We start from the raw sequence: 21,668 nt of genomic DNA, 5'->3' as shown, positions 1-21,668 counted from the left end.
ATCAAACATCCCTTTACTTTTATACCAGGTAATAAGATATGGGGTGTTTGTGTGTGTGTGTGTGTGTGTGTGTGTGTGTGTGTGTGTGTGTGTTTTAAACTGTAGTGAGTTTATACTTCAAAAACAAAGTACAGTTTTTTTTGGTTGGAAGTGATTGCCTTGTGCATTCTTAAACATTTCCACACCAGAGCGGTCTCTTGATTCAGAACTTTGAAGCATAATTTCATTTACCAGCTGTCAAATTCAACTTCAGGACAGAAAACAGTGACTGAAAACAGGCTGGACACCTACAAAAAGTCAGTGGACTGCAGATGCCGCAGGACTGATCATATTTTATCCGCATTTGGCTCCAGCTTGTAACTCTCAATATCTCAAGGCTGTGCAGCAGAAGCCAATGATATAAAGTCTGAACCTCAAGGACAGTTTTTACACAAGTCTGCTGTCCTCGCTCAGTTGAGAGTAGTTACGCTGGTCCACGACACTGACACTGAAATGACTTAGCAGGAGTCTCTCCTTGTTAACATTGTTACATTAAACATGTGAGGATATTTCACTGTGTTGTTATATTTGAATGTGATGGAGGTCATGAGTTGGTGTTTTAGCTTCAGCCTGTATTGATCTTATTTCACAGAAAAATCTGTGGCGCTGTTATGGTCTCTGATTATATTCAGGATCGACAATATGTCAAAACTAAGAGAAAATATTCTTTTAAATTCTAGACAGTATCTCATGAATATTAGGTAGCGTGTCATAATTAGGACTCTGTATCTGTATCAATTAAGAAACAGCATCTCTTATTTATACAGTATCTGCATCTTATAATTATGTCGAAGTACCTTAATTAGTTCCTCTGTAAAACATATTTCAGGGCAGGACAGACAGTACGGTTTGGGGCAGTCATGACTGTAGGATGGCTTTTACTTGCCACTTGGAGGCCAATTAGTCTTTCTAATTAACGACAAAGTTCGCAAGTGTGCTTTTCTTATGATTTTAAGTTTGTGTTAAAAGCATAAAAGCATTAAGTTTCTGTCATAGTAGTCATTACAAGTAACTGTGACCTTGTCCTTACTAGGATGGCTTACTGGATGAAGACTAGTCAGTTTTTCACATAATTCTGATAGTTTCGTGTGAATGTCACTAAACCCCCTGCTGACCCACCTTTAAAGATTGAAAATCACAATTTTTGTATTTGGTGTTGAAGTGGCGATGAGTATGATGAGTGAATAGGTTTGAATACATTTTTTTTATAAAAGGCAAAAACACGCATCTGAAATGGGAAAAATGCTTAGAGGATGAAACTGATGCTGGAAACAAACAAACTCAGCCTCACACTCCCTCCTACATTCAGTGTTATTGAATTGGTAAATGATTGGTAAATGTTGTAACATTAAGATCCCGCAAAGGTCAAGGCCACAGTAACTTACAACTGGAAGAGGAGGATGCAGTTGAAGGCATGGCTCATGGGCCGTGAGAGGAAGATGTGGCCAAGCAGATGAAGGTTGGGATGCAGGCCCTCTTCTTGGTTGTGCAGAGCAACAGCATCCGGCTGCAGTAAACCTGCATCTGAAAGACCCAGACAGACAGATGTACAAGGCAGTCAGTTCACTGATGACCCTGTCATGACATGAATGATAAGAGATAAGTCACCAAACTTAGAACAGTGGTTCACAGTTTAAAATGAAGCAATGTAGATGACTTGTGACCTCTTATCACAGGTTCATCGCCTCGCTGTAGATATGAAAGTGACTTTTTCTTCTTATGATTGTTTTATTTTGAAGCATTTTTAAGGGTATCTCACAAGCAAAAAATAAAAAATAAACAAAACAGAAGTTAACGAACTGTCAGAATATTTTTTTTCTAATCCCTTTCAATGTTTTCAGTAGATAGAGTGGGAAAAAGTCTGAAAAGGATGGTGATCAAGGGTTTGTTCTATCAGACCGTCAGACTGCAGCCACAGTGTTATCACAGTAATTCATTCATTGCCAACCTTAGCTCTACCATGTCATTTATTATTTTCATATCCTACTTTAACTATTAATTGTATTGTGTTGTTCTTTTTAAGATCATTTAAGCTGACTCATCTGGACTGGAACAATGTTCTACAACGAACCCAGGGGAACTGTTGCTGCTCTTCTTGTTCTGAGCTCTTATGCACCTTCCAGCACAGAGCCATACAGCCAAGTATTGCAACTGTACTGCCTGTTTGTGGTGTAATAACTTTGATATAAGTGGTCCTGGCAGAGTGTACATTATTAAACACGATAGTCAAAAATGAGAATGTTAAATTAATAGCAAACGAGCATGTTAAATTTATGACAATGCAGAAGTCCATTATATAAGAGTAGAGCATTGACACGCATACACACAAACATGCCACCATCACCATCTGTGCCGCCACTCAAGTTTAAATTAGAAAACATGCCAGTCCTTTACACCAGCAGCACAGCATGTACATGCAGCTTTTATGTTTAAGAGGTGCTTTTGTCTGATTTGATTAAATAATGATGGCTTGTTTATACCGTCGGACACTGCTGGACAAAAGATTTCATATTTATCTCACATGATGCTTTCTCAGCTTTTTAACTTTGTTTTTCACTTTGTTTGTTTTATGGAAACACTGGATAAAAACAAGTGCCTAAAGATCTTCTGTTCCAATCCATATTATGTTTAAGCAGTAGTGTAAGTATTCAGATTTTTTGTTTAAGTTAAATACCACATTTGAAAAATACCCACAATTGAATGTGCTGCATTCAAAAGTTTACTTAAGAAAACTAAAAGTATAAAACTTAAAGTACGAAAAGCAAATACTTAATATCAAATACTGTTGATGCATAAAATAAGAAGAAGCCTTTTAATGTTGTAGCAGGTTGAGGCAGACCTAACGTTGACTACCTTCTGTACATCCAAGCAATTTAATCCATAACAATGCATCACACAGAGATACCATATTGAACAACTATCTTAGTCACATGACCAAGCACTCAGTGAATCTCTCATTGTCCTAACAGCGGAAGCAAAACCAAATTTTGCATAACATAAGTTTATATTTAAGTTGTCTTGGCAACAAATTTTATACATCATATAATATTAGACAAATTAATATGCTATAAAATGATTTATTTATTTACTATACCAGAATATTTTTCACCACACATTTTGGCCGTTGATATTTCATCTAACGGACAACTACGTATGATACTGGCTGTAAACTCTACTACCAGATATCAGCAAGAATTTGTGTGACAGAAGAAAACCCCAAAAACATGATGAGCAAAACCAAAAACCACCTGTAGTGTGGTAGTAAGTACAGAACCAGTCCAGTTCAAACACTGAAATGAGCAGAAGAAATTACAGCCCGTTGCTGAAAATGAGATATGGCAAGTTACACAGACAACAAATTAGCCAATTACAATATAACTTTTCCAGTCAGTGGGTTACTCAAGCAGCTTAGAAATAAAGGCCAAAGAACCCACTGGTCCATATAATTATGAGGCAGTTCTTAAATCATGGCGTAAACCCTTTGTGAAAGTTTCAGCATAAATTGCTTAATTTCATTGTAGGCAAGACTCCAGCAAACTGGACAGAGTTAAAAAAAAAAAAAAAAAAATTCAAAAACTTGTCAATTATTATTAGTAAATGGATCAAAGTAGAGGTATTCTCAGAGATATAGCTTGAAGAGTTTTGTTGTGTTTACGGAAGATGTGTAATTGTCCACTTTCCTGCCAATACTTTACACTTTAATGTCTAAATATTATGTCTGAATTTCCATTTCCAGATTTTCAACTAACATTACCTCTATCCCACCAATGACTGTCCCATACAGTACTTGAAGAGGTAAGTCATAGGTTTAAGACAGAGCAGACCTAGATCTCCAGGCCTTACTGAATTACTGACTTTTATACATGCAGTGATTGTTATAATCCTCAAGAGACACATCCAGCCATTATTAGTTTATAATCCAGGCAGCATGGGGGAGGAAACTGACTAATTGACATTGTCCTTGACCTGTGAAAATAGGTAATTATGCCAGTATTGGGCAGTAGCATTGCTATAAAAGTCGTGGCGTTACTAGTTAAAAAACACTTAATAAGTAATGTGGTGGTTACATCGCTGTTTTCTGAATCAAACAGCTTTTCAGTAGCAAAGCTATTTTATAGATGAAGCAGTGTTGTACCGCCCAGAAAGCCATGTTTCCCCGAGCATTTCTGAAGCTCATGAACAGCAGATCTTTCTGCTGCGGTCTGAAATATAACCAATGACAGGGGAGTAAGGCACTGCAGACACACGCGTTTACTTGATGCAACAATGGCAGAGGGAACCTGTAAGAAACACACACTTTCAATGGTGCGTTATGTATGTGTGCACATATGGCTTTTCATTCAGAGGTTTAATGAGAGAGCTTGACATTTTATTAGCAAATAATAGGATCAGCCTGCAATAAGCCTCATCACTAATCCACCAGTAATCATGGCTGAATGGTTTTCTACGTATTGTCTGATATCCCTGTGGGTCTGAAAGTGTAAATACATCTATAGAGATTTTGGCCACATGATGCTTGTAATGGAGATGATAAAAATAGACAAAAGTGAGCAGGGGAGATTAAACAATAACAATTGAATTCCACATTATTTGTTGGCTATTTTGTTTCAGCAGACCTTCTCACATCCAGGGAAAAACATCTTTTGTTATTCAGTGTTGAAAAGATGGCTTTGTCATGCCGCTTGCTCATCCAAACCACGGGTATGCACTAGTTACACTGGTGCATGTACACACTCACACACTTATGACCAATGGGTGCCTTTGGTGACTATGCAATGCAGCTGGAGGCAAGGAGCCAATGGTCTGACTAAGTCTAATGCTTCATGGATACTCTTTTTTTCTGTCCAAAGAGTTTTGGTGTATCAGAACAACTTAACACTGCCTAGTATTTGAGGTGTGATTATTATGGAATTGCATCATCACATATAAAACACCACTGAGGAAAAAAAACATAAAAACACACCGTTATTGATGGACAGTGAAGTGACATTTTCAAATATTCAAAAAAGAGCTGTCAGAGATGAATAAAGGCCGGTTAGCTGGGCAAAAATATTAGGATGTAGAATAGGGTGGATGAGGGTGTCATAGTATATTCTATATAATTTACATTTCCATAGCATTATTTCCATCAAAATAAAATAGATTCTAGTCTTACTACTTCAGTCTCCTGCAATTTGCTACGTCTATTTTAAAAAGGAGCTATTTGCAAAGTTTTTCTACTACTACATAACCAACGTTAGAATTAACAGCTGATTACTTACCAGTCTTGCCAGTCTCGAGCTTCAGACATCAATGTGTTAACAAGACAAAAGGTTATAATGCGTCCTCCGAGTAGTGCTACTTCTTTAGGGCAGACTGGGCGCCACCATGACTCAGTATTGGAAAGCGACATGACAATCTGACTGTGCTGGAGCTAGGTGGTTAGCATGCAATCTTCAGGAAAAAAAGTAGCTATAAAAATAAAAGCAAAACAAGAGGGTTGCTCTCCACCACTGGAGACAAATCTTAGCGAGTTAAGGAATGAAGTTTGATGGTGAACTCACAACACTACTCCTAGACTGGTAAGTAAACAGCGGTAAATGTTAACGCTGGCTATGTAACAATAGCAAAACTTACAAATAGCTCCTTTAAGCTGCCTTCAAAGAAAAGTTTTGCAGATGTCTGATTAAACATTAAAAAATAGGGAGGGAGTATGCCCATTAATCCACCACAAGGCTTTCATTGTAAAAAATTTGCGCATGAAGACATAAGCTTGACACTGATTGACAAAAACAGTGAAGTAGAAGAGAATGGAATGATGACAAGGAGGAAATGCAGAGACACCAAACAGGATCAGCAAATATAAATGGATCAAAAAGTTGAGAGACCCTTACTAAAATATGATAATACACTTGCAACTTGGCGACTTGCTATCATCCTCAGTATTATTCCGTGGTTAATGCCTCTAAATGATGCTTATAAATGAGGTTTTTATGAATTCACTTTAGTAAGTGTGAGTATCTCACTCACTGAGAACAATTTGATTAATATCTCAATATGAAATCAGTGATCCAAAACATCCTGTTAACAGTCAATATAATTCAAATCAACCCAGTCCCGACGCAATGGTTTACGATGCAATATGATGCAAGTCAATACAATGTGTTGCAATAGTGTGGACACTGGCACTGTACCTTATCTCAAAGTATCTTATCTTGTAACATTTAATTCTTAATTACAAAATGTTGTGTACATACAGCTTAAAATTTCAATTTTATAGTACTTAATTTCCATATATCATACCTTTGTTATGGTGTGATATTCTAATACAAGCATCAACACTCACTGTTAATCTTTGTTTTTGTAAAAAAGAGAAAAGCTGAATCATTCGAAGTCTAATACAGGCATATGATTTAGTCAACAACTATTGTTAGCATTTGAATATGGGTATGTGATAAGGACAATAAGAAGATTCCATTTTATTCTTAATGGTAAGTAAAATAAAGATGAAACAAAAATGTCTTTATTTGCACTGCAGTCTTCCTTAACATGTATTTTATCAGAGCAATTCCTTCTAAAACTTTATTTCAGAAGGGTGACAGGAGAAAAATTTGTAATCAGCTTCTTTCTGTTTATGAGACATTTGTTGCTGTAAATTGTGGAAATTATACTAGGCAATGCTTGTACATGTGTTAGCCCCTCAAAAAGGTTTCTTTACCTGCTTCTGCATTTTCACCATCATCTTCATCCTCATCCTCTGTGAAGGCTGGGTCCTCCACGCTCACCTGATCCATCACAATACATTCTGCAACATCTGTCTAGAATCAACATAAAGAGATCATACTTATGGATTAAAAAAAACGTTCTCTCTTATTGTCTGAGTAAAATTGTTACTTTTATCATTTTGTTTGACACTTGAGTATGAGCTAAAATAAATAAATAATGGCATGTATGGTAAATTGTATGCGATTGTCTTAATAGTCCTTTTTCACAAAAAACATTTTGGCGTGTCATAACAATTAAATTGATCAAATTAAAAACAACTGGGGCGCCCCGGTGGCTCAACTGGTAGAGCGCGCACCACTTAGGCTCAGTCCTTACCGCAGCGGCCATGGGCTCGGGTCTGCAGCATGGCCCTTTGCTGCATGTCATCCCCTCTCTCTCCCCAACTTTCCTGTCACTCTCTGACTGTCCCTATCTGAACAAAGGCAAAAAAGGCCACAAAAATAACTAAATGGTGTACATCACCTCCCACAAATAAGTTGGGATATATAAAAACAACCTTGATGGGAGAATGAACACACCTGTACAGAAACTCTGACCCATGCGTACGAACATTTTGGAGACAAATTATTGATGCAGGAGATGATATATTCTAATATATATTTTGCATATATCATCGCTTTACCTTGCCGTCAAATAGCCCTTTCCTTTGGCACTACATTTTCTCAATTACTGAACGGACGGTATTTCTACGCCATGCACTGTAATATGCTGCAGATCAGTTGTTTGAGTCATGGACCCCACATCAAATAATCAAAATTATCACTTTAACCCTTCCTTAAATGAGCTCCAGTTGTGTCTTACATTGTCTTAAGTGCTCCTGAATGTGTTCCAAACAAAAGCTTCTACTTTTGTCAGTGAAGTTGGGTGTCAAAGTCTTTTTCAGTGTCATTTGAGGAGCCTAAAAGTAAAATGTGGGTAGTGTTTTTTCAGCTGCTTACCTTCATCGATTCCAGCTGCACCACCTGACATTTCTGAAGAAGTTCCACGAACAGGTAGATAAGTAAGGCCTGCATGACAGATGATGGAAAAAAAAAATTGAATTTGTTGTTGAAGGTGTGGCGAAGTCATGCAATTTTTTAGACTGTATGTATATCAGTGCTATTTCATACAGTTCTGACAGTAGTTCAAACAGTACTGCTTCAAGCAGATTTCAAGTAGATTTCAAGTACATAAATGTGGATGAGACATGCATGAGAGGAGAGATCACCAATCATTTGTTGAGGCCAGCTTTGAGTGAGGGACCTTCTTCAAGTGTTAATAGGAAAACAAGTGAGTGCAGAAGTATATAAGGGCAGACAATGACTTACTGAGTGCCTATGTAAAACATTTGCGCCATTACACCATGCGAGATCTCTGTGACTGCAGACAGTCACAGGCAGGCTTCAAACAGAGAGTGCATGGATAAATGACAATGTTCCTTTAAGGAGCCAGCATAACTTTCTCTGACATAATCTCCTATTAATGTCGCATCCCGTGGGAAGATTGAATGTGTTATATGGCTTGATAGAGTTGCCTAAATCTATAAAATTGGCCTTGTGGTAGGCTATAGGACTTAGGTTGAGCAGTAAAGGGAAAATTATTGCAATGTATTTTTCTTTTATAAAGCAGTGATTAGGCTCATATGATGTATGTTAAAAGGCGGTATGAAGGAAGTGCATGTATCACAAACAAGTCCCTTTTCTTGCCATTTCCCCCCTTCATATCACAACATCTTAAATTTCAACAGACCATCCCAGTCTTAAGAAAATAAGAGTCCTTGTATTACTTACCTGGACAAAAAAGCCAATGAGAAAGGAGACGAGGAAAGGCACCAGTCCAGCATGGGCTATCGTTACTGGAAGACCTAGAAATGGATATAATATAGAACTGTTTCTGAATTTGATTCCCATCTAAGTGGATTTAAAGACATGTGCTATTTGACTTTTTTTCAGCATATCTACCTGCCTGTCTGTCCCCTTACTCTGCTCGTCTTTCTCTCTCACAGACCGACATTCCTTTCCGCTCTGGCTCAAACTTACCATAAAATTTAATGGATAGTGCTCATTTCAATATGAGATTTAAGTGATTGAACAAGTATTAACTTGGAAGGGCTCCACCTTTGTGGAACTACATGAAGACCCCGCTGAAAACAAAGTAGTTAAATGTAATGTCCCATGTAATTTCCACCTCTACAAAAATCTCTCTGGTGTTAACTACACTTCATAAACCACAGTTAAATTTGCCATGCCAATGAAAGCCGAGAGATGGACCGAGCTTTAATTACCTTCCAAAATGAACTGATATTACAAAAAAGAAGTCTTGTAGAAAGAACAAACACAACTCAGCAAAGTTTTCCCACCATATTGGTTGAGTCAAACATAAACTATACACACCTTCAAAATTGCAGTTCCATACAGTATCCTTAGAAAAAAAATTATGACTGTGAGAAAGATGTAAATTCTCCAGAAAACTTTCAGGACGTAGTGTGTGGTGTTGCTGATCTTAGACTGAACAATGTAGTAAGGTGTTATTTAATCCTATCCTCAACTCTGTTTATGAAGAGTGTGCCAACAATGTGATCTCTCAATTTGTTGTAATGTGTCTCCCCAAATCCAATTGTTCCACATGGAATTATAATATTGACTCTAAGTCTTAATAGTCTTAAACATCAACTTCCCCTTTTCCAAACCCCAATGTCTTTTGTGTTCCACACATGCAATTTGTCATACGATGTAAATGTTTGCCAACTGGGAGTTCTTCAAACCAATTACCAAATGGGTGATCCTCAAATAAAATGGTAATTATTTCTTTCACCCGCTATTGGCCATTAAGTGTCATTTCCTCAGACCTACTGTAAAGTCTGTGTTGTGCAACAGATACAAACGAAAGTATGAGGGTGATGTCCTGGTTGTTTGGACTGTCGGATAACTTTTGTGTGATGTAAGAAAATACAAGTACTCACCTAAGATTCCAGTTCCTAATATTGTTGCAATGGTCAAGAAATCTAGGAAGACAAACAGAGCTTGGTTAGATCAATAAAAGTATTCATGAAGTCACAAAACGAAGACCAACTTTGTTCCACAAATAGCTGTGCAGAAAAAAAAGAGGTACTCTGGGTAATACAAGAGAAGATTTTTAAGAATCGCTGTATTTCTGCTCAGAACTGACGAAGTCTATCAGCGAGTTGACTGGAGTGGGCGCAGTATCAGGGTAATCAAAGTCACAAGTAATTTTCAAGGCCTGACTATATTCCATTAGTCTCAAGTCATGGCAGATACGTCTCAAGACAAAAAGTCAAAAGACAAAAGTCCTAAACTTTGCATTTCTTGTCATTATTCGTCTGTCCACTGGTGTAAAAAAAACATCTACGGGAGGCATTAATATACCTATGTTATATTTTCGGTTTTTGTTAAGACTGTTGAAGAGTCAGCTCTATAGCAATTTTTAAGGCTTGTATCAAAAAAAACAAATATGTTGATTGACATCTTCAATTTCCAGGGACAATTCAGAAAAAGCAGATATAGGCAGGATTGCAGTGAAATAATCTACTGTGTTGAAAAAAAAAAAAAACAGTCAGCATGGACTCAAATAACTTTGGTACCAAGCAGTGATATCTCAGCTGAGCGTTAACTGTAACCGGCCCCCTTCTACCGCTCCATCTGCTTTTTCAATTTATTCACAGGTGTAGAAAGAAACACATTTCTCAAAACCGCACACATTATGTCTAAGATCATTCATTCTCACACAACCAACTAGTCCTACCTCACTGCCATCGCTCTGAGATTCAAAGCCAATATTATAGCAAATCACCTGACCACCGACTCTACCTCGTCCTCCTTCACATGACTTCTGCAGATATCAACAAACACAGACATATGAAAAGGGAAGATGAAAGAGGTTGTTATCATCTGGCATACACGATCTCAGCACCCCATCATTACCACTAACTAAACTGAAATGAGGTGTGTGGCTTTTGTACCATCATTATCAGTGTGTGAACGTTGGCTGCTGGGTTCTTTTACAATTGTAGGATATTTTCATGTTTGCCCATGTTGTGAAACTAAGCTGGAGAAGTTCTTCCCCCCTCAGGAAGAATCAACTAAACCAACTACCTAAAAGCATTGTTTTCGTGACTGTGGGTACAACTTTTCCAATATCTTGGACTTCTTTGGGAGGGTATCGAAAAAGCACTGCTACAGTGAAATAGGATGTTTTGATCAGACTGAGCAAACTGATAAAATGAAGTGGAAAAATAAATCCCTGCTTAGATACAGTGCGATTTTTACTATAAATAGAAACACGCAGATATGATCTCTGTTAGTTCATATGACCAATAACAATACACAGTCATTATTTTATTAAAGGGGTTATTTGTATGTTTTCTCTGCCACTGAATGTGGTTTCCTACCAGGAGCAGATGGTGGCGATTGTCACTTGACAAGACCTTCGGCCATTGTTGTCTTTGTAATACAAGATGTTATTATACGCTCCCTGAACAGTGCTACGTCTTCAGGGCAGACAGGAGGCTGTCGTGAGTCGCTATCGGAAAGTGATGCGATGGGCTGGGGCTAGCAGGTTAGCGTGCTAACTTCAGTAGAAGAAAAGATGTGATAGAGACAAGACTTAACATTGCTTTCCACCACTGGAGACAGCTGTTGGCAAGTAAAGGAATGAAGTTTGATGCTGAACTCACAATGTTTCTTCTAGACTGGTAAGTAAACAGCTGTTAACGTAACGCTGGCTATGTAGCAGAACGTAGAAATCGCTCCTTTAAACAATACAGCTGATGATATTCTATATTTTTCTTGCTGTCAATAAAGCCCATGAAAAGACCAAAACCAACATGTCTGTGTAATCAGTACCTTATTAAGGCTCCTTCGACTTCATGCAGCATTGTGTGCATTTATCGTGATGCATGCTGGACTTTAATATATGCTGGTTAGAAACTTTCACCAGTGCTGCAGTACTTCACCGTGTTACATGACTTTAAAACTCATGGGGATTTTCTGAGTCAGGTGCTGCAGTTGCTCTCCTCCAGCTGCACCGATAGGGAACCACCTGTGTCAACAGAACTTTGCCTTAATTGGCTTAAAAAGCGTCACTAACACGCATGATGTGTTCTGCGTTTTTATTCTAAGAACTTCAGATCCATTATCCCCTATGGTTATCTCTCCCAAAGGGGATGCAATTTATTTCATCTCCTCCTTCTGGCTGCTAGTTTTATATGTGAGCACCAACACTATAGTTTTAATTCCCAGCCAGAAAGCTGTAAAAACAGTTTAGTTCAGGAGTTTGTTATTGTAAAACAAGTGATGCCCTTTTAGGAGGTCATATTTTTTCATCCATCAGATTTATTTACTTTTCACCCTCCTGCCAATATGGTGGCAATTGTTTTTTGAGAGTGTTCTCAAGTCCGTGGTTTTCTTACTTAGATTTAATCATGTGTGTCAAAAAACTAATGTAAACTTGTGTCTGGCCTTAAAATGTTTAGATTTTGTCTGACATAATGAGGATAACACTGATATTTTCTTTTATAACAAGACTAAATCAAAACCTAATATGTGGCTGGACTGTGTCGTAGGCTATTTGCATTCTGCCTAGTGTCAGCCAGTTTCAGCCTTTGCTTCTCTGTTATCATCCAGCCAAAAACCGCAGAACAGCTGTGCAGTTTTTCTGCAACGAGTTGTGACCAACCTGCTGCTGTGGCACAGAAGTACTGATTTTCACAAATTGGTGGCATGTTGCTTATTGATGATGCAATTTTGCAATAGAACAGATATCCTGTGTTTCTCTATTAGTCTTTATATATATAAAGGCCCAAAAAGTTGGATGACAGTACAAAACATGGAGAATCAAACGGTAACAGTCACTGATTCCAAAGGGACATTAACACTTTGCTAAAGACTGGTGAGAAGAAAATAATTATCAGGATTAGAGACTCTACTTCTTCAGATGATTTTCTACAGGTAACGCGTTCTTGGCCAGTGTCATAGAGAAAATTAGGATGTCTGCAACAACACAAGGTAACCAAGTTCCCCTTTGCAACCATTTCATTGGACAGCTGGAGACAATTGAAAACTAGAGGGCATCACATCAGCCGCAACGCCGGTCAACATGTTGCTGTTCCGGCCCATGAGATTCAGTAGTTATTACAACATTATTACATGAGTGCTCAGTGCTCATGGTTCAGACCAAATCTATCTTTGAACTCGGCTTTAATTTCAATTTAATCTCAGCTACACACTTGACTGTATGTTGCACAGTTGTAAATATCACAGTAACAATATCTGCACCTGCAAAATTAGTCAAAACCACCTCTGTGGTAGTTCCCACTATAGTAGGTGTTTCCAGGACCACATTTTGCCATGATAACACACACATGCACACACACACACAGACTCACAAAGTGAAAACAATACCTAGCCCTGTGGTAATAAATGATATTATCCTATAGAAGGTCTGTGCTTTAACGCTACCATGCTCAATCACGCTCTACCCCGCGTCCTGTTTTCATTCTGCCACCAGCTTCCCACTCCACATGTCCCAGCCTGGCCCCCAGACCCCCTGTGTTCCTGACCCCAGGTGGACTTTACCATTGCACTGCTTGCACTAGCTCTTGTGTTAGCATTGCTAATAATAGTGACAAAGAGGAGCTACCCGTTGACCAGCCCAGGCTGCTCAAGCATTGCTGCTGCAACATGCAACACAACCTGACAGGATCCTCAACTTCAACTGGATATAGTAACAGAACTGACAGCGATGGCAACACAGATGATAATCTACAACTAGTAGGTAGCAGTCATCCTATAAACCAATGTGTTACACTTGAAGATGACCAGCATTCTGGCCAAAACAGCTGTTAGACAAGGAGCGCTGGTCAATTTACAAGACTTAGAAGTAGTTGATATTACATGTAAGTTAAGAAGGGAGAAAAGATAAGCAGGTCCTGGATCACAGAACAGTAAAAAAAAAATAAGGACTATATTATGCCGTCTGTTTGGAAGCTGAGAAAAGAGCACTCAGCTAAGTGGGGATGGCAAAAATCAAATCCTTCAGCTTAATTGGGGAAGCATGAGAAGTCTGCTGAACACATCACAAACATGGATACCTAGCGCAATCTATCATAGAAACAAACAAACAGCTAGATCAGGTGCACCAAGATCTAATTGCTCTTGAAGTAAACCACTGAGAGGAGATTTCAAGCAGCTATACTGCAACTGTCAGAGCACAATTTTGTGTCAACTCAGGCAGGTAATTTGAGTCTGGCAATGGAAATAGACCTGATTGCTCAGTTTGACCAAGTCATGCGAGAGCATCTGAGGAAAATTCAGACAAAAGAGCTAACCACTCTAAAGGAGTATGCCACAGAAAAATGGGATTTAGATGTTGTCTCTACTGCTGGAAGCATCTGCTAGTTGATGCAGAGATGGCCTTCTGTGGTAAGTACCATTGTGCGGAACAATAAGTTGTTCCAGATAAATAAAGTGAGCAAGATCCTGCAGAGCCCCAAAGTTTCAGGGGAGACAGTGAGAAAAGAAATCAAGGCAGTGATGGAGATTTCAAAACTGGATTCAACTCCGCCAGGGAGATAGCGGAGAGGCTTGAGGTGGAGATGAACTGTCCGGAGTTGCATCAGAAAAGAACCACTACACAGTTTGAGTATGAAAGAAGAAAGCAAACTCAGTCATCTGCAGGAGAGTTCAACTCTTCAAAAGAGATTTTCTTGCTTATTATAGATACAGCCCATGTCACATTAGAGGAGAGATTCTCACACATGGAAGCCTTCTATGAGCTGTATGGTTTTCTCTACTCTGCTGACATAATGAGGAGCACTGAGGAGGGAGGGAAGCTGGACGAATGCTGCCACAGACTGGAGCAGAGAATGAATGATATTGAGGTAGAGGACCTGTAGCTTGAGATAAAAGGTGCAGTAAGACCCTTCCTCACACATACCTCATCACCATGTGAGATTCTTGATAATATACAGTATATATATATATATATATATATATATATATATATATATATATATATATATATATTGTTGGATAGATGTTGAGGATGTTCATGTGTGAACATCCCAAGATCCCCCTCCCAAAGCTGAGCTGATTATGGCAAAAAAAGCAATACCAACTTAACCAATGTAAACAAAAATAAAAACCCATTCAAGGGAGAGGAAGAGAAAGACCGGGACAAAGAAACCAAAACTGAATTTCCTCCAAGCGTCCGTTTTTTACTACAGCAGGAATGCATCATCCCTGATATTTTGTGGTTGTTCAAACAGGTGAATAGTGTATCTTCTGCATCCAAGCACATCCAATTTCCCCTAAAAAGGTTTTCTAAATTAACATTACATCCTTTAAAGTATGTTCGTGAGGAGGAGAATCATGAGGGCAGGTGAAACAGCGCAGGCATCATCTGATTGTTACAGGCAGTTAAAAAGTTATAATTCGTGTTACTGACAAGATCTCAGGTCTGAAAGAAGTGCACAAGCAGAATAAGTGGAAGAGATGATGGAGAGGAAATTGCAGTAAATGGAGAGCAAGAGCCCATCATTTTCTTCAAGATTTGAATCAGTCTTTGTGTCTTTCCATAGCACATGGATGAAATATTTGGAGGTTCAGAGGTTGGAAGTGCCTCAGAGAACATAATCTCCTCCACCCCCCTCCACCCTCTCATGTGAAGCCCAAACTTCCACGAACTAGCAAGCATCCTCTGATCAAGACAAGCTGTGCACTGACCAGCAGAAGACCCGCCAGCCTTTTATGAGACTTATACGGGCCACCCCGGGAGGAGGATGGCGGCAGTGGAACCCCTGGTGCACCCAGATCTGAAGAGGTGGAGGAGGCTGAGGGAGAAGAACTTTTGAAAAACAAATATTAACCACCCTAGGGCAAATATCTGAAAGTCTCAACCGAATAGCCAAAGGGCAAGAAAAAATAATTCAGTTGTTTGATAAAAATGTTCAAATAAACAGAAAACTGCAGTTTGTTATTCTCTTGGGGTATTCTGAATTTTAACATTTCTATTAGCAAAGACAGTGGTTGGTTAGTCACAGTCAAAACCAATATGACTACACCTCTAGGGAACACCTGTCTCTATTCTCTCTCCCCCTTTTTCTCCTCTCTCTTCTCCTCTTGACCTTACTCTGTAGAGTGCCTTGATATAATGTATGTTATGATTTGGCACTACACAAATAAAATTGAATTTAACTGAATCGGGCATCACTGTTACTCCAAGATCCCCTGCCAGCTTGGCCTGATTTCTAGCCTCCTAGTTTCTATGAACTGCTGTGTGTAGACACAGCGGGAGTCCTGATGATTCACTGGCATTAAAATGTAAAGCCTTAGACCTCTGAAATACTACAATGTTATCGAATCACCCCCTGTGGTATGATTCCCACCAGCTCACAAAAAATTAAAGTTAACCAAAAATATTTACTCTAAATGTTTGTGAATTGCATCTCTTTAATGAAAATGTGCACGGCTCTGGGACAATGGGTCAGGCCTCTCTGCTTACACCTCACCTGCGCGTCACGCTTGCGGAAACTATTGTTTGTTTTTTTTTGTGTGTTTTTTTTACCAAGACAGTGTGAGCACAGCTAAACAATTGTAAATAAAAATAAACAAGTGATCTTCAGCTCAAATCACTATAATGCTCCATAAAACTGAGAGGAGCTGCAGATTCAGCCAATAATTCTCAGTGGATCCTTCACTATGAGTGATGCCTTTCACACATTTTTTCCCACAGTCATCTGATACATTGTTAATATAAAAATATCAATTATAGTCACTTTAAAGAGGGCTAATTTTCATACCATCTATCTGTCTGTATGAGGTTCAACATCAGTCCAGTTTTCAATTAAATGGGCTTATTAATGTGTAAAAGATGATTTTCCTAAATATATTATCAAAAATGATATATCATATAATTGGGTGAAAAATTATAATTTAATTCATGCAAATAGATCCGCTTCCAGCCCGTCAAAAATCAGCTAATTTAGTGATAATTTGTGACAAATGCTGCTAGTAACTTAATAGACCTGTCTCACAGCAGACATTTTCACTTGTCATAGAAGGGAAAGCACAGGTATTACTAATTGCATAAATGATGAACATGTTCTATTCAAGTGTCACAGTACGCATTGAGAGTGTGACCATGATCAAGCATGCACACTATCAGGACCCTGACACTGCAGCTGAAAGGAATTCAGACATCTTTGATAGTATTATTTACACCTGAGCTTTTCCTACGGTGACATGTCGCAGCATGCATTGTTGTACTGACAAGCATCTCAAAAGCATCAAGCCATAACATCTAAGTGGCAACACAAAGTAAGCTGGTTAATGCTATAGGTAACTTTGCGACAAAGACCATCTTTTTTAGTTGCAAAAGAGGTGACATTATGAAGCCATGAGATCTACTCATTAAGGTGAGATGTTCCCAAATTTGAGAAATGTATAGTAAACTACGAATATTGATCAGGACCAAGACTTTTGACTTCTGTTTTCTACGTGTTTACGAAAGCCGGTTACAGTGGCTGGAAGTTGGAGAGCAAACCGGCAATGGAATGAATAAAAAGAAAACAAGACAAGGTCAAAACGTATATGGCATGTTGTATTTGGATTCTGCCTAGTGTCAGCAGGTTTCAGCCCTTCATCTTTTTGCATCTCTTACTCTCTTTGCTCACACATTTAGTATTTGAAGGAATCCGGCCCATTAAGACTACATTTTAACCAGCAGTCACATCCAAGCTGTTTCCAAGTTACCGCTCTGTGCTGAAAAAAACAGATTTGATGATTTTTTACAACATCGCCTGACAAAACCATACACAAGTTAAAAAACCCGCTGTCTCTCATTTCAGCTATATTTACTTGTAAAATGCTCACACTATAAATCATAGACAATGTGAAAATCACAGAGTAACACTAAGCGAAGGTGTCTGAATGCTTTCTGAAACAACTGTTTGTCAGTTGTACTCTATGTACTGTAGATGTCATGCCTCTGGATACAGTATTGTAGTTAGAAAACATCACCCAGCTGAAAAAGAAAACTCATTTGATGCAAAAGCATTCATGTTTACGCTACATTTTTTCAGAAAGTAGATTTCTACACACTCTGTGAGACCGTTTTCTCTGATAACAACAAACATAATCAACCAGCCCCTCTGTCATCACGTGCCGTTAGTTGTATTGACGAGGCGGGTCACTTTTCTGTCACATTCAAATCCATCACTTGCACTCTACGGACCTCCCATCATCACTAGAAATAAGCTGTCATTTCAAATCAGCCTGATCATTTTTCATTCTCTTATCAATCCTCCTCTGTGCTCTTCCACCACCCCTCTACAGATGGCTGCGGGACATATGGCATCAATAATTAGAAATGTCATTATAACCTTTTTCATATTGTCTGTGTTCTCACAGCTGCTGAGGCATGTAATATAATGACTCAATACCTTGTGTTACGGAGAAAAAATTATAACAGTGAGACAGGAACATGGAGAAAGTTACCCTAACAGACATTTAATGGTGTTTTGAATTTGATGCCTCAGACATTTGCCCCTTGTCTTTAGGCACGCTACAGTCCTTCACTTCTTACTCCTAAGGAAATGTCTGACTACATAAGAGCCTTACAGCGTATTGTTTACATGACAACATGTGGCTAAGAACTCTAAGAAAATTTGATGCCACACTTAACCCAAGCGCTTACATCCCAACCTGCTGCACAGGTTGCAATAGACATAGTCCTTCACCAAAAAGCATCAATATTTTCCCATTTTTTCCCCTGCCATGTGTCTTGCTACCACTTGTCTTCACCTGTCAGTAAAGAGCTTTACCAAGTTCACCTCTATTTATTTTCTATGAAACCTGAGTAAATCACTTCACGATGGCAGCAGGACAGGAAATAAAGGTTGGCTACCACAGTGACAAAAATTTGATCAAGGAAAAGCCAATTAATGGTGGGCCAGGAAGTGTAGTCCTAATCAGATATGGAACACAGCCCGTATTCACAAAGCATCTTAATGCTAAAAGTAGCTCCTAATTTGCCTATTTAAGAGAAACTCCTAGAAACGCCTATTTTTTTTTTTACTAATAGCTATTCACAAAGTCACTTAGCACTAAAAGTAGCTCCTAAGTCTGGGAGAAGTTAGAAGTAGTCGTGAGGACTCCTAACTCACTAAGACCAAATCACAAAGAAACGTAAAAGGGCTGCTGTCATTCCACGTCAGTGTTTTGGAATCCTTACATAATGCTGAATTACTTAAAAGATACTGACTCAATAATATTATTGATCATTGTGGATTTTGTGAAGGATGCAATCTCCTACCAACCCAAACAACCTGATCAGTGTGGAAGTTAAGTGTTTGGCAACGCTGCATTACTTGTCAACAGAGAAAAGCCAATATATCCACCAAACAATAAATGCACTCTGACCCAACTTTATAGGACAATTCATATACTTTCTTTTAGATGTTAATGAATTGAGTTTTGAAAGTTTTGAATGTAAGTTTTTATAGTAAAATTAAATTCTCCTAGGTCGACACAAACCTTATCATACAGATGAATTTTGGAGAATTCACTACTTTTGTAAACAGCACATAATCCGTTATTATTTCATTTGTATTCGTTTATTTCTCACTGTTTTGTTTTGTTTTATTAATTTTATTACTGCGGGATATTGCGCATTCGTTTTCACTGGCACAGACATCAACCAATCCCTGTGATTCCTGCAACGGAGCTCGTCCATGAAAACTGCAGCCATGGCAACGAAGTCGCATCCTTAGCTTAGGAGTTTTTGCATCTCCTTACTAAAAGTTGATCTCAGCAGCTTTGTGAATAGGACTTTGGAGAAAACTTAGGACTTAGGAGTACTCTTATTGGTAAGATAAAATGCTTTGTGAATACGGGCCAAGATTAATAATTTGCTGCCTTGCATTGGCTTTTATGTTGATATAATGAATATCTTTTACCTTCTATATACTGTATTTTGTTAATAATGAGAACATTGTTTTAACAAATAGCCTACAAGCCACCAGTGGGCCAGTGCTAAATTTTGATCATAGTAAAATCATAATTCAACATTAAAAACCTGACAATTCAATTAGCAAACATTGGCTGCTAATTAGGTACAAACAAGCTGCACATGTCAACAAAATGTCAACTTTTTGAAACAGTTCAGGTGGCAAATTATGGGCATCCTGGACAGGGTCATTTAAAAAGCTCAAACCAGATATAAGCTCTACTAGGTTCATTAGATGCATGCCGAATTAAATGGTGAAACCTAATGACTGACTGAAGATTATGTTTGGCTAGGTAGTATGGGCAAAATTTATTTATTTATTTCCTGTTGGAATTTGCGTCCCCTCCATGTTAGTCTTCGCGTGTGTTTGTCCCGGTCAACCCCCCCATAAATAACATGTTAAATGGAGGCACGGTGCTTAAATAATGCGTTAGGCCTATGCTAGGCTAACTGTGCATTTATTCTTGGTGACAAACCAGATGTCGGTCAATTGTGATGCGGCGCATTTTCAGCATTTTCTGTCCGGGATTGTGTAGCCTGTGCCGGCGTTTGAGTGTGAACGTCGTGATGTGTCGGTACTCACAGCACTGAAGGTAAATAAACCGCAACTTCCAGTGTCTATCCTGGTTTTTCCGCGTTATTTTGATGGACAGAGTGCTGAGACTGGTGTCGGGGATGGGGCAAGGACTTGTTTGGTTTCTTATCTCCTCTGCATCGGTCGCCATCATTTTCATTACCCTATCTTCCCCCCACCTCATCTCTCTCTCTTTCCTCCTCTCCCGCCCCTCTCTGAGGCGACGCGTGAACGCGCACGGTCCTCTGGATGCGGCACGTGCCCGGGAATGGTCTGAGGTTGAGTATGAGACAGCATTAGCACAATAAAACAAAAACTAGAGAATTCCTGAAGAAATTTTGAATGTGCCAGCTGCTTGGTGCGTATCCATCACACACATTTCAATCTCTACAGAGGACGTTACTTTGAGTTTCATTCAGATAATTATCCTAACTCTGACCTCAGTCACTGCAGGTATCCCTCAAAAAGCTCTTTGGAACCACAAGGACTTGCCAAAGTGACCTCACAATGATGAAAAATTAAATTTGTCCCCACAACCATAGCAAGATATGTATACACACGTAGGCCTACATGCCATAACAGAAGTTGATTTGCAATAAAGCTACTGTGATTTCTCCTGCTAGAACAGAACAACATGGACAACAGTAAAGAATGCCCTGACTTAATCAAACTAATTGGCTAATCACAATCAGTTGTGTGAAAATTTGGGGAGCAACTGCACTTGTGTGTGTCTGTAAATGTGCACGTGTGTATTATTGTGTGAGGTAGTATAGCGGTCTACCATACAGCCTCCAAAAAGCTTTTGTTACCAGGTTGAGACACCTTGTAGAGTTAATAGCTATAAGGTGGAAATGGTGTTTAAGTGTCTGTCAATGTATGTGTGTACGTGGTGTTAGAAACTGCCTCGGCTTAACTTTTAAACAGCCCCTTTGAAGTTGTCAGGATCAGCCAAAATGACCTCACAATAATGGTTTTTAAACCACATTTGTCCTCACAATTATAGAAAGACACAAAGAACCACACAACAACATGCACACACAAGTACACCGTGTTGATTTAACTTGGAGTTGCTCTCATTCCTGAGTTAAAAGGCTTCAAGTTAATGAGTCTAATTAGCAATCAGTATCAGCTTTTTCCATTTATGCCCGGTAACTGTCAGTAGCACCTGCTGAGATACTGGTTGCCTTGGTGACTGTGGCCACCAGGGGGAGGAGGAAAACACACACACAATCCCCTCTGTCTCCCCAGGCAAATGACAGCTTTTAAGATGAAACTTGTGTTTGAAAAT

At 38.9% G+C, this 21,668-nt stretch overlaps 1 protein-coding gene across 1 annotated transcript in view; it reads right to left on the bottom strand.

The window, feature by feature from the left end:
* The window catches only part of si:ch211-51h4.2 (uncharacterized), a 108,234-nt gene extending 87,657 nt beyond the window's left edge, over positions 1-20,577 (bottom strand). The window contains exons 1-6 of the mRNA XM_056379085.1: positions 20,390-20,577; positions 9,746-9,787; positions 8,574-8,647; positions 7,743-7,811; positions 6,737-6,836; positions 1,425-1,563 (exon numbers count right to left, since the gene is read on the bottom strand). Coding sequence (XP_056235060.1) covers positions 1,425-1,563; positions 6,737-6,836; positions 7,743-7,811; positions 8,574-8,647; positions 9,746-9,787; positions 20,390-20,564 — 599 coding nt within the window. The 5' untranslated portion in view covers positions 20,565-20,577. The remainder of the gene's footprint in view (positions 1-1,424; positions 1,564-6,736; positions 6,837-7,742; positions 7,812-8,573; positions 8,648-9,745; positions 9,788-20,389) is intronic.
* Positions 20,578-21,668: the final 1,091 nt, after the last annotated feature.

The sequence above is a fragment of the Seriola aureovittata genome, chromosome 6 (genome assembly GCF_021018895.1).
Source record: "Seriola aureovittata isolate HTS-2021-v1 ecotype China chromosome 6, ASM2101889v1, whole genome shotgun sequence".
NCBI classification, from domain to species: domain Eukaryota; kingdom Metazoa; phylum Chordata; class Actinopteri; order Carangiformes; family Carangidae; genus Seriola; species Seriola aureovittata.
This window is presented reverse-complemented; position numbering and strand designations above follow the sequence as displayed.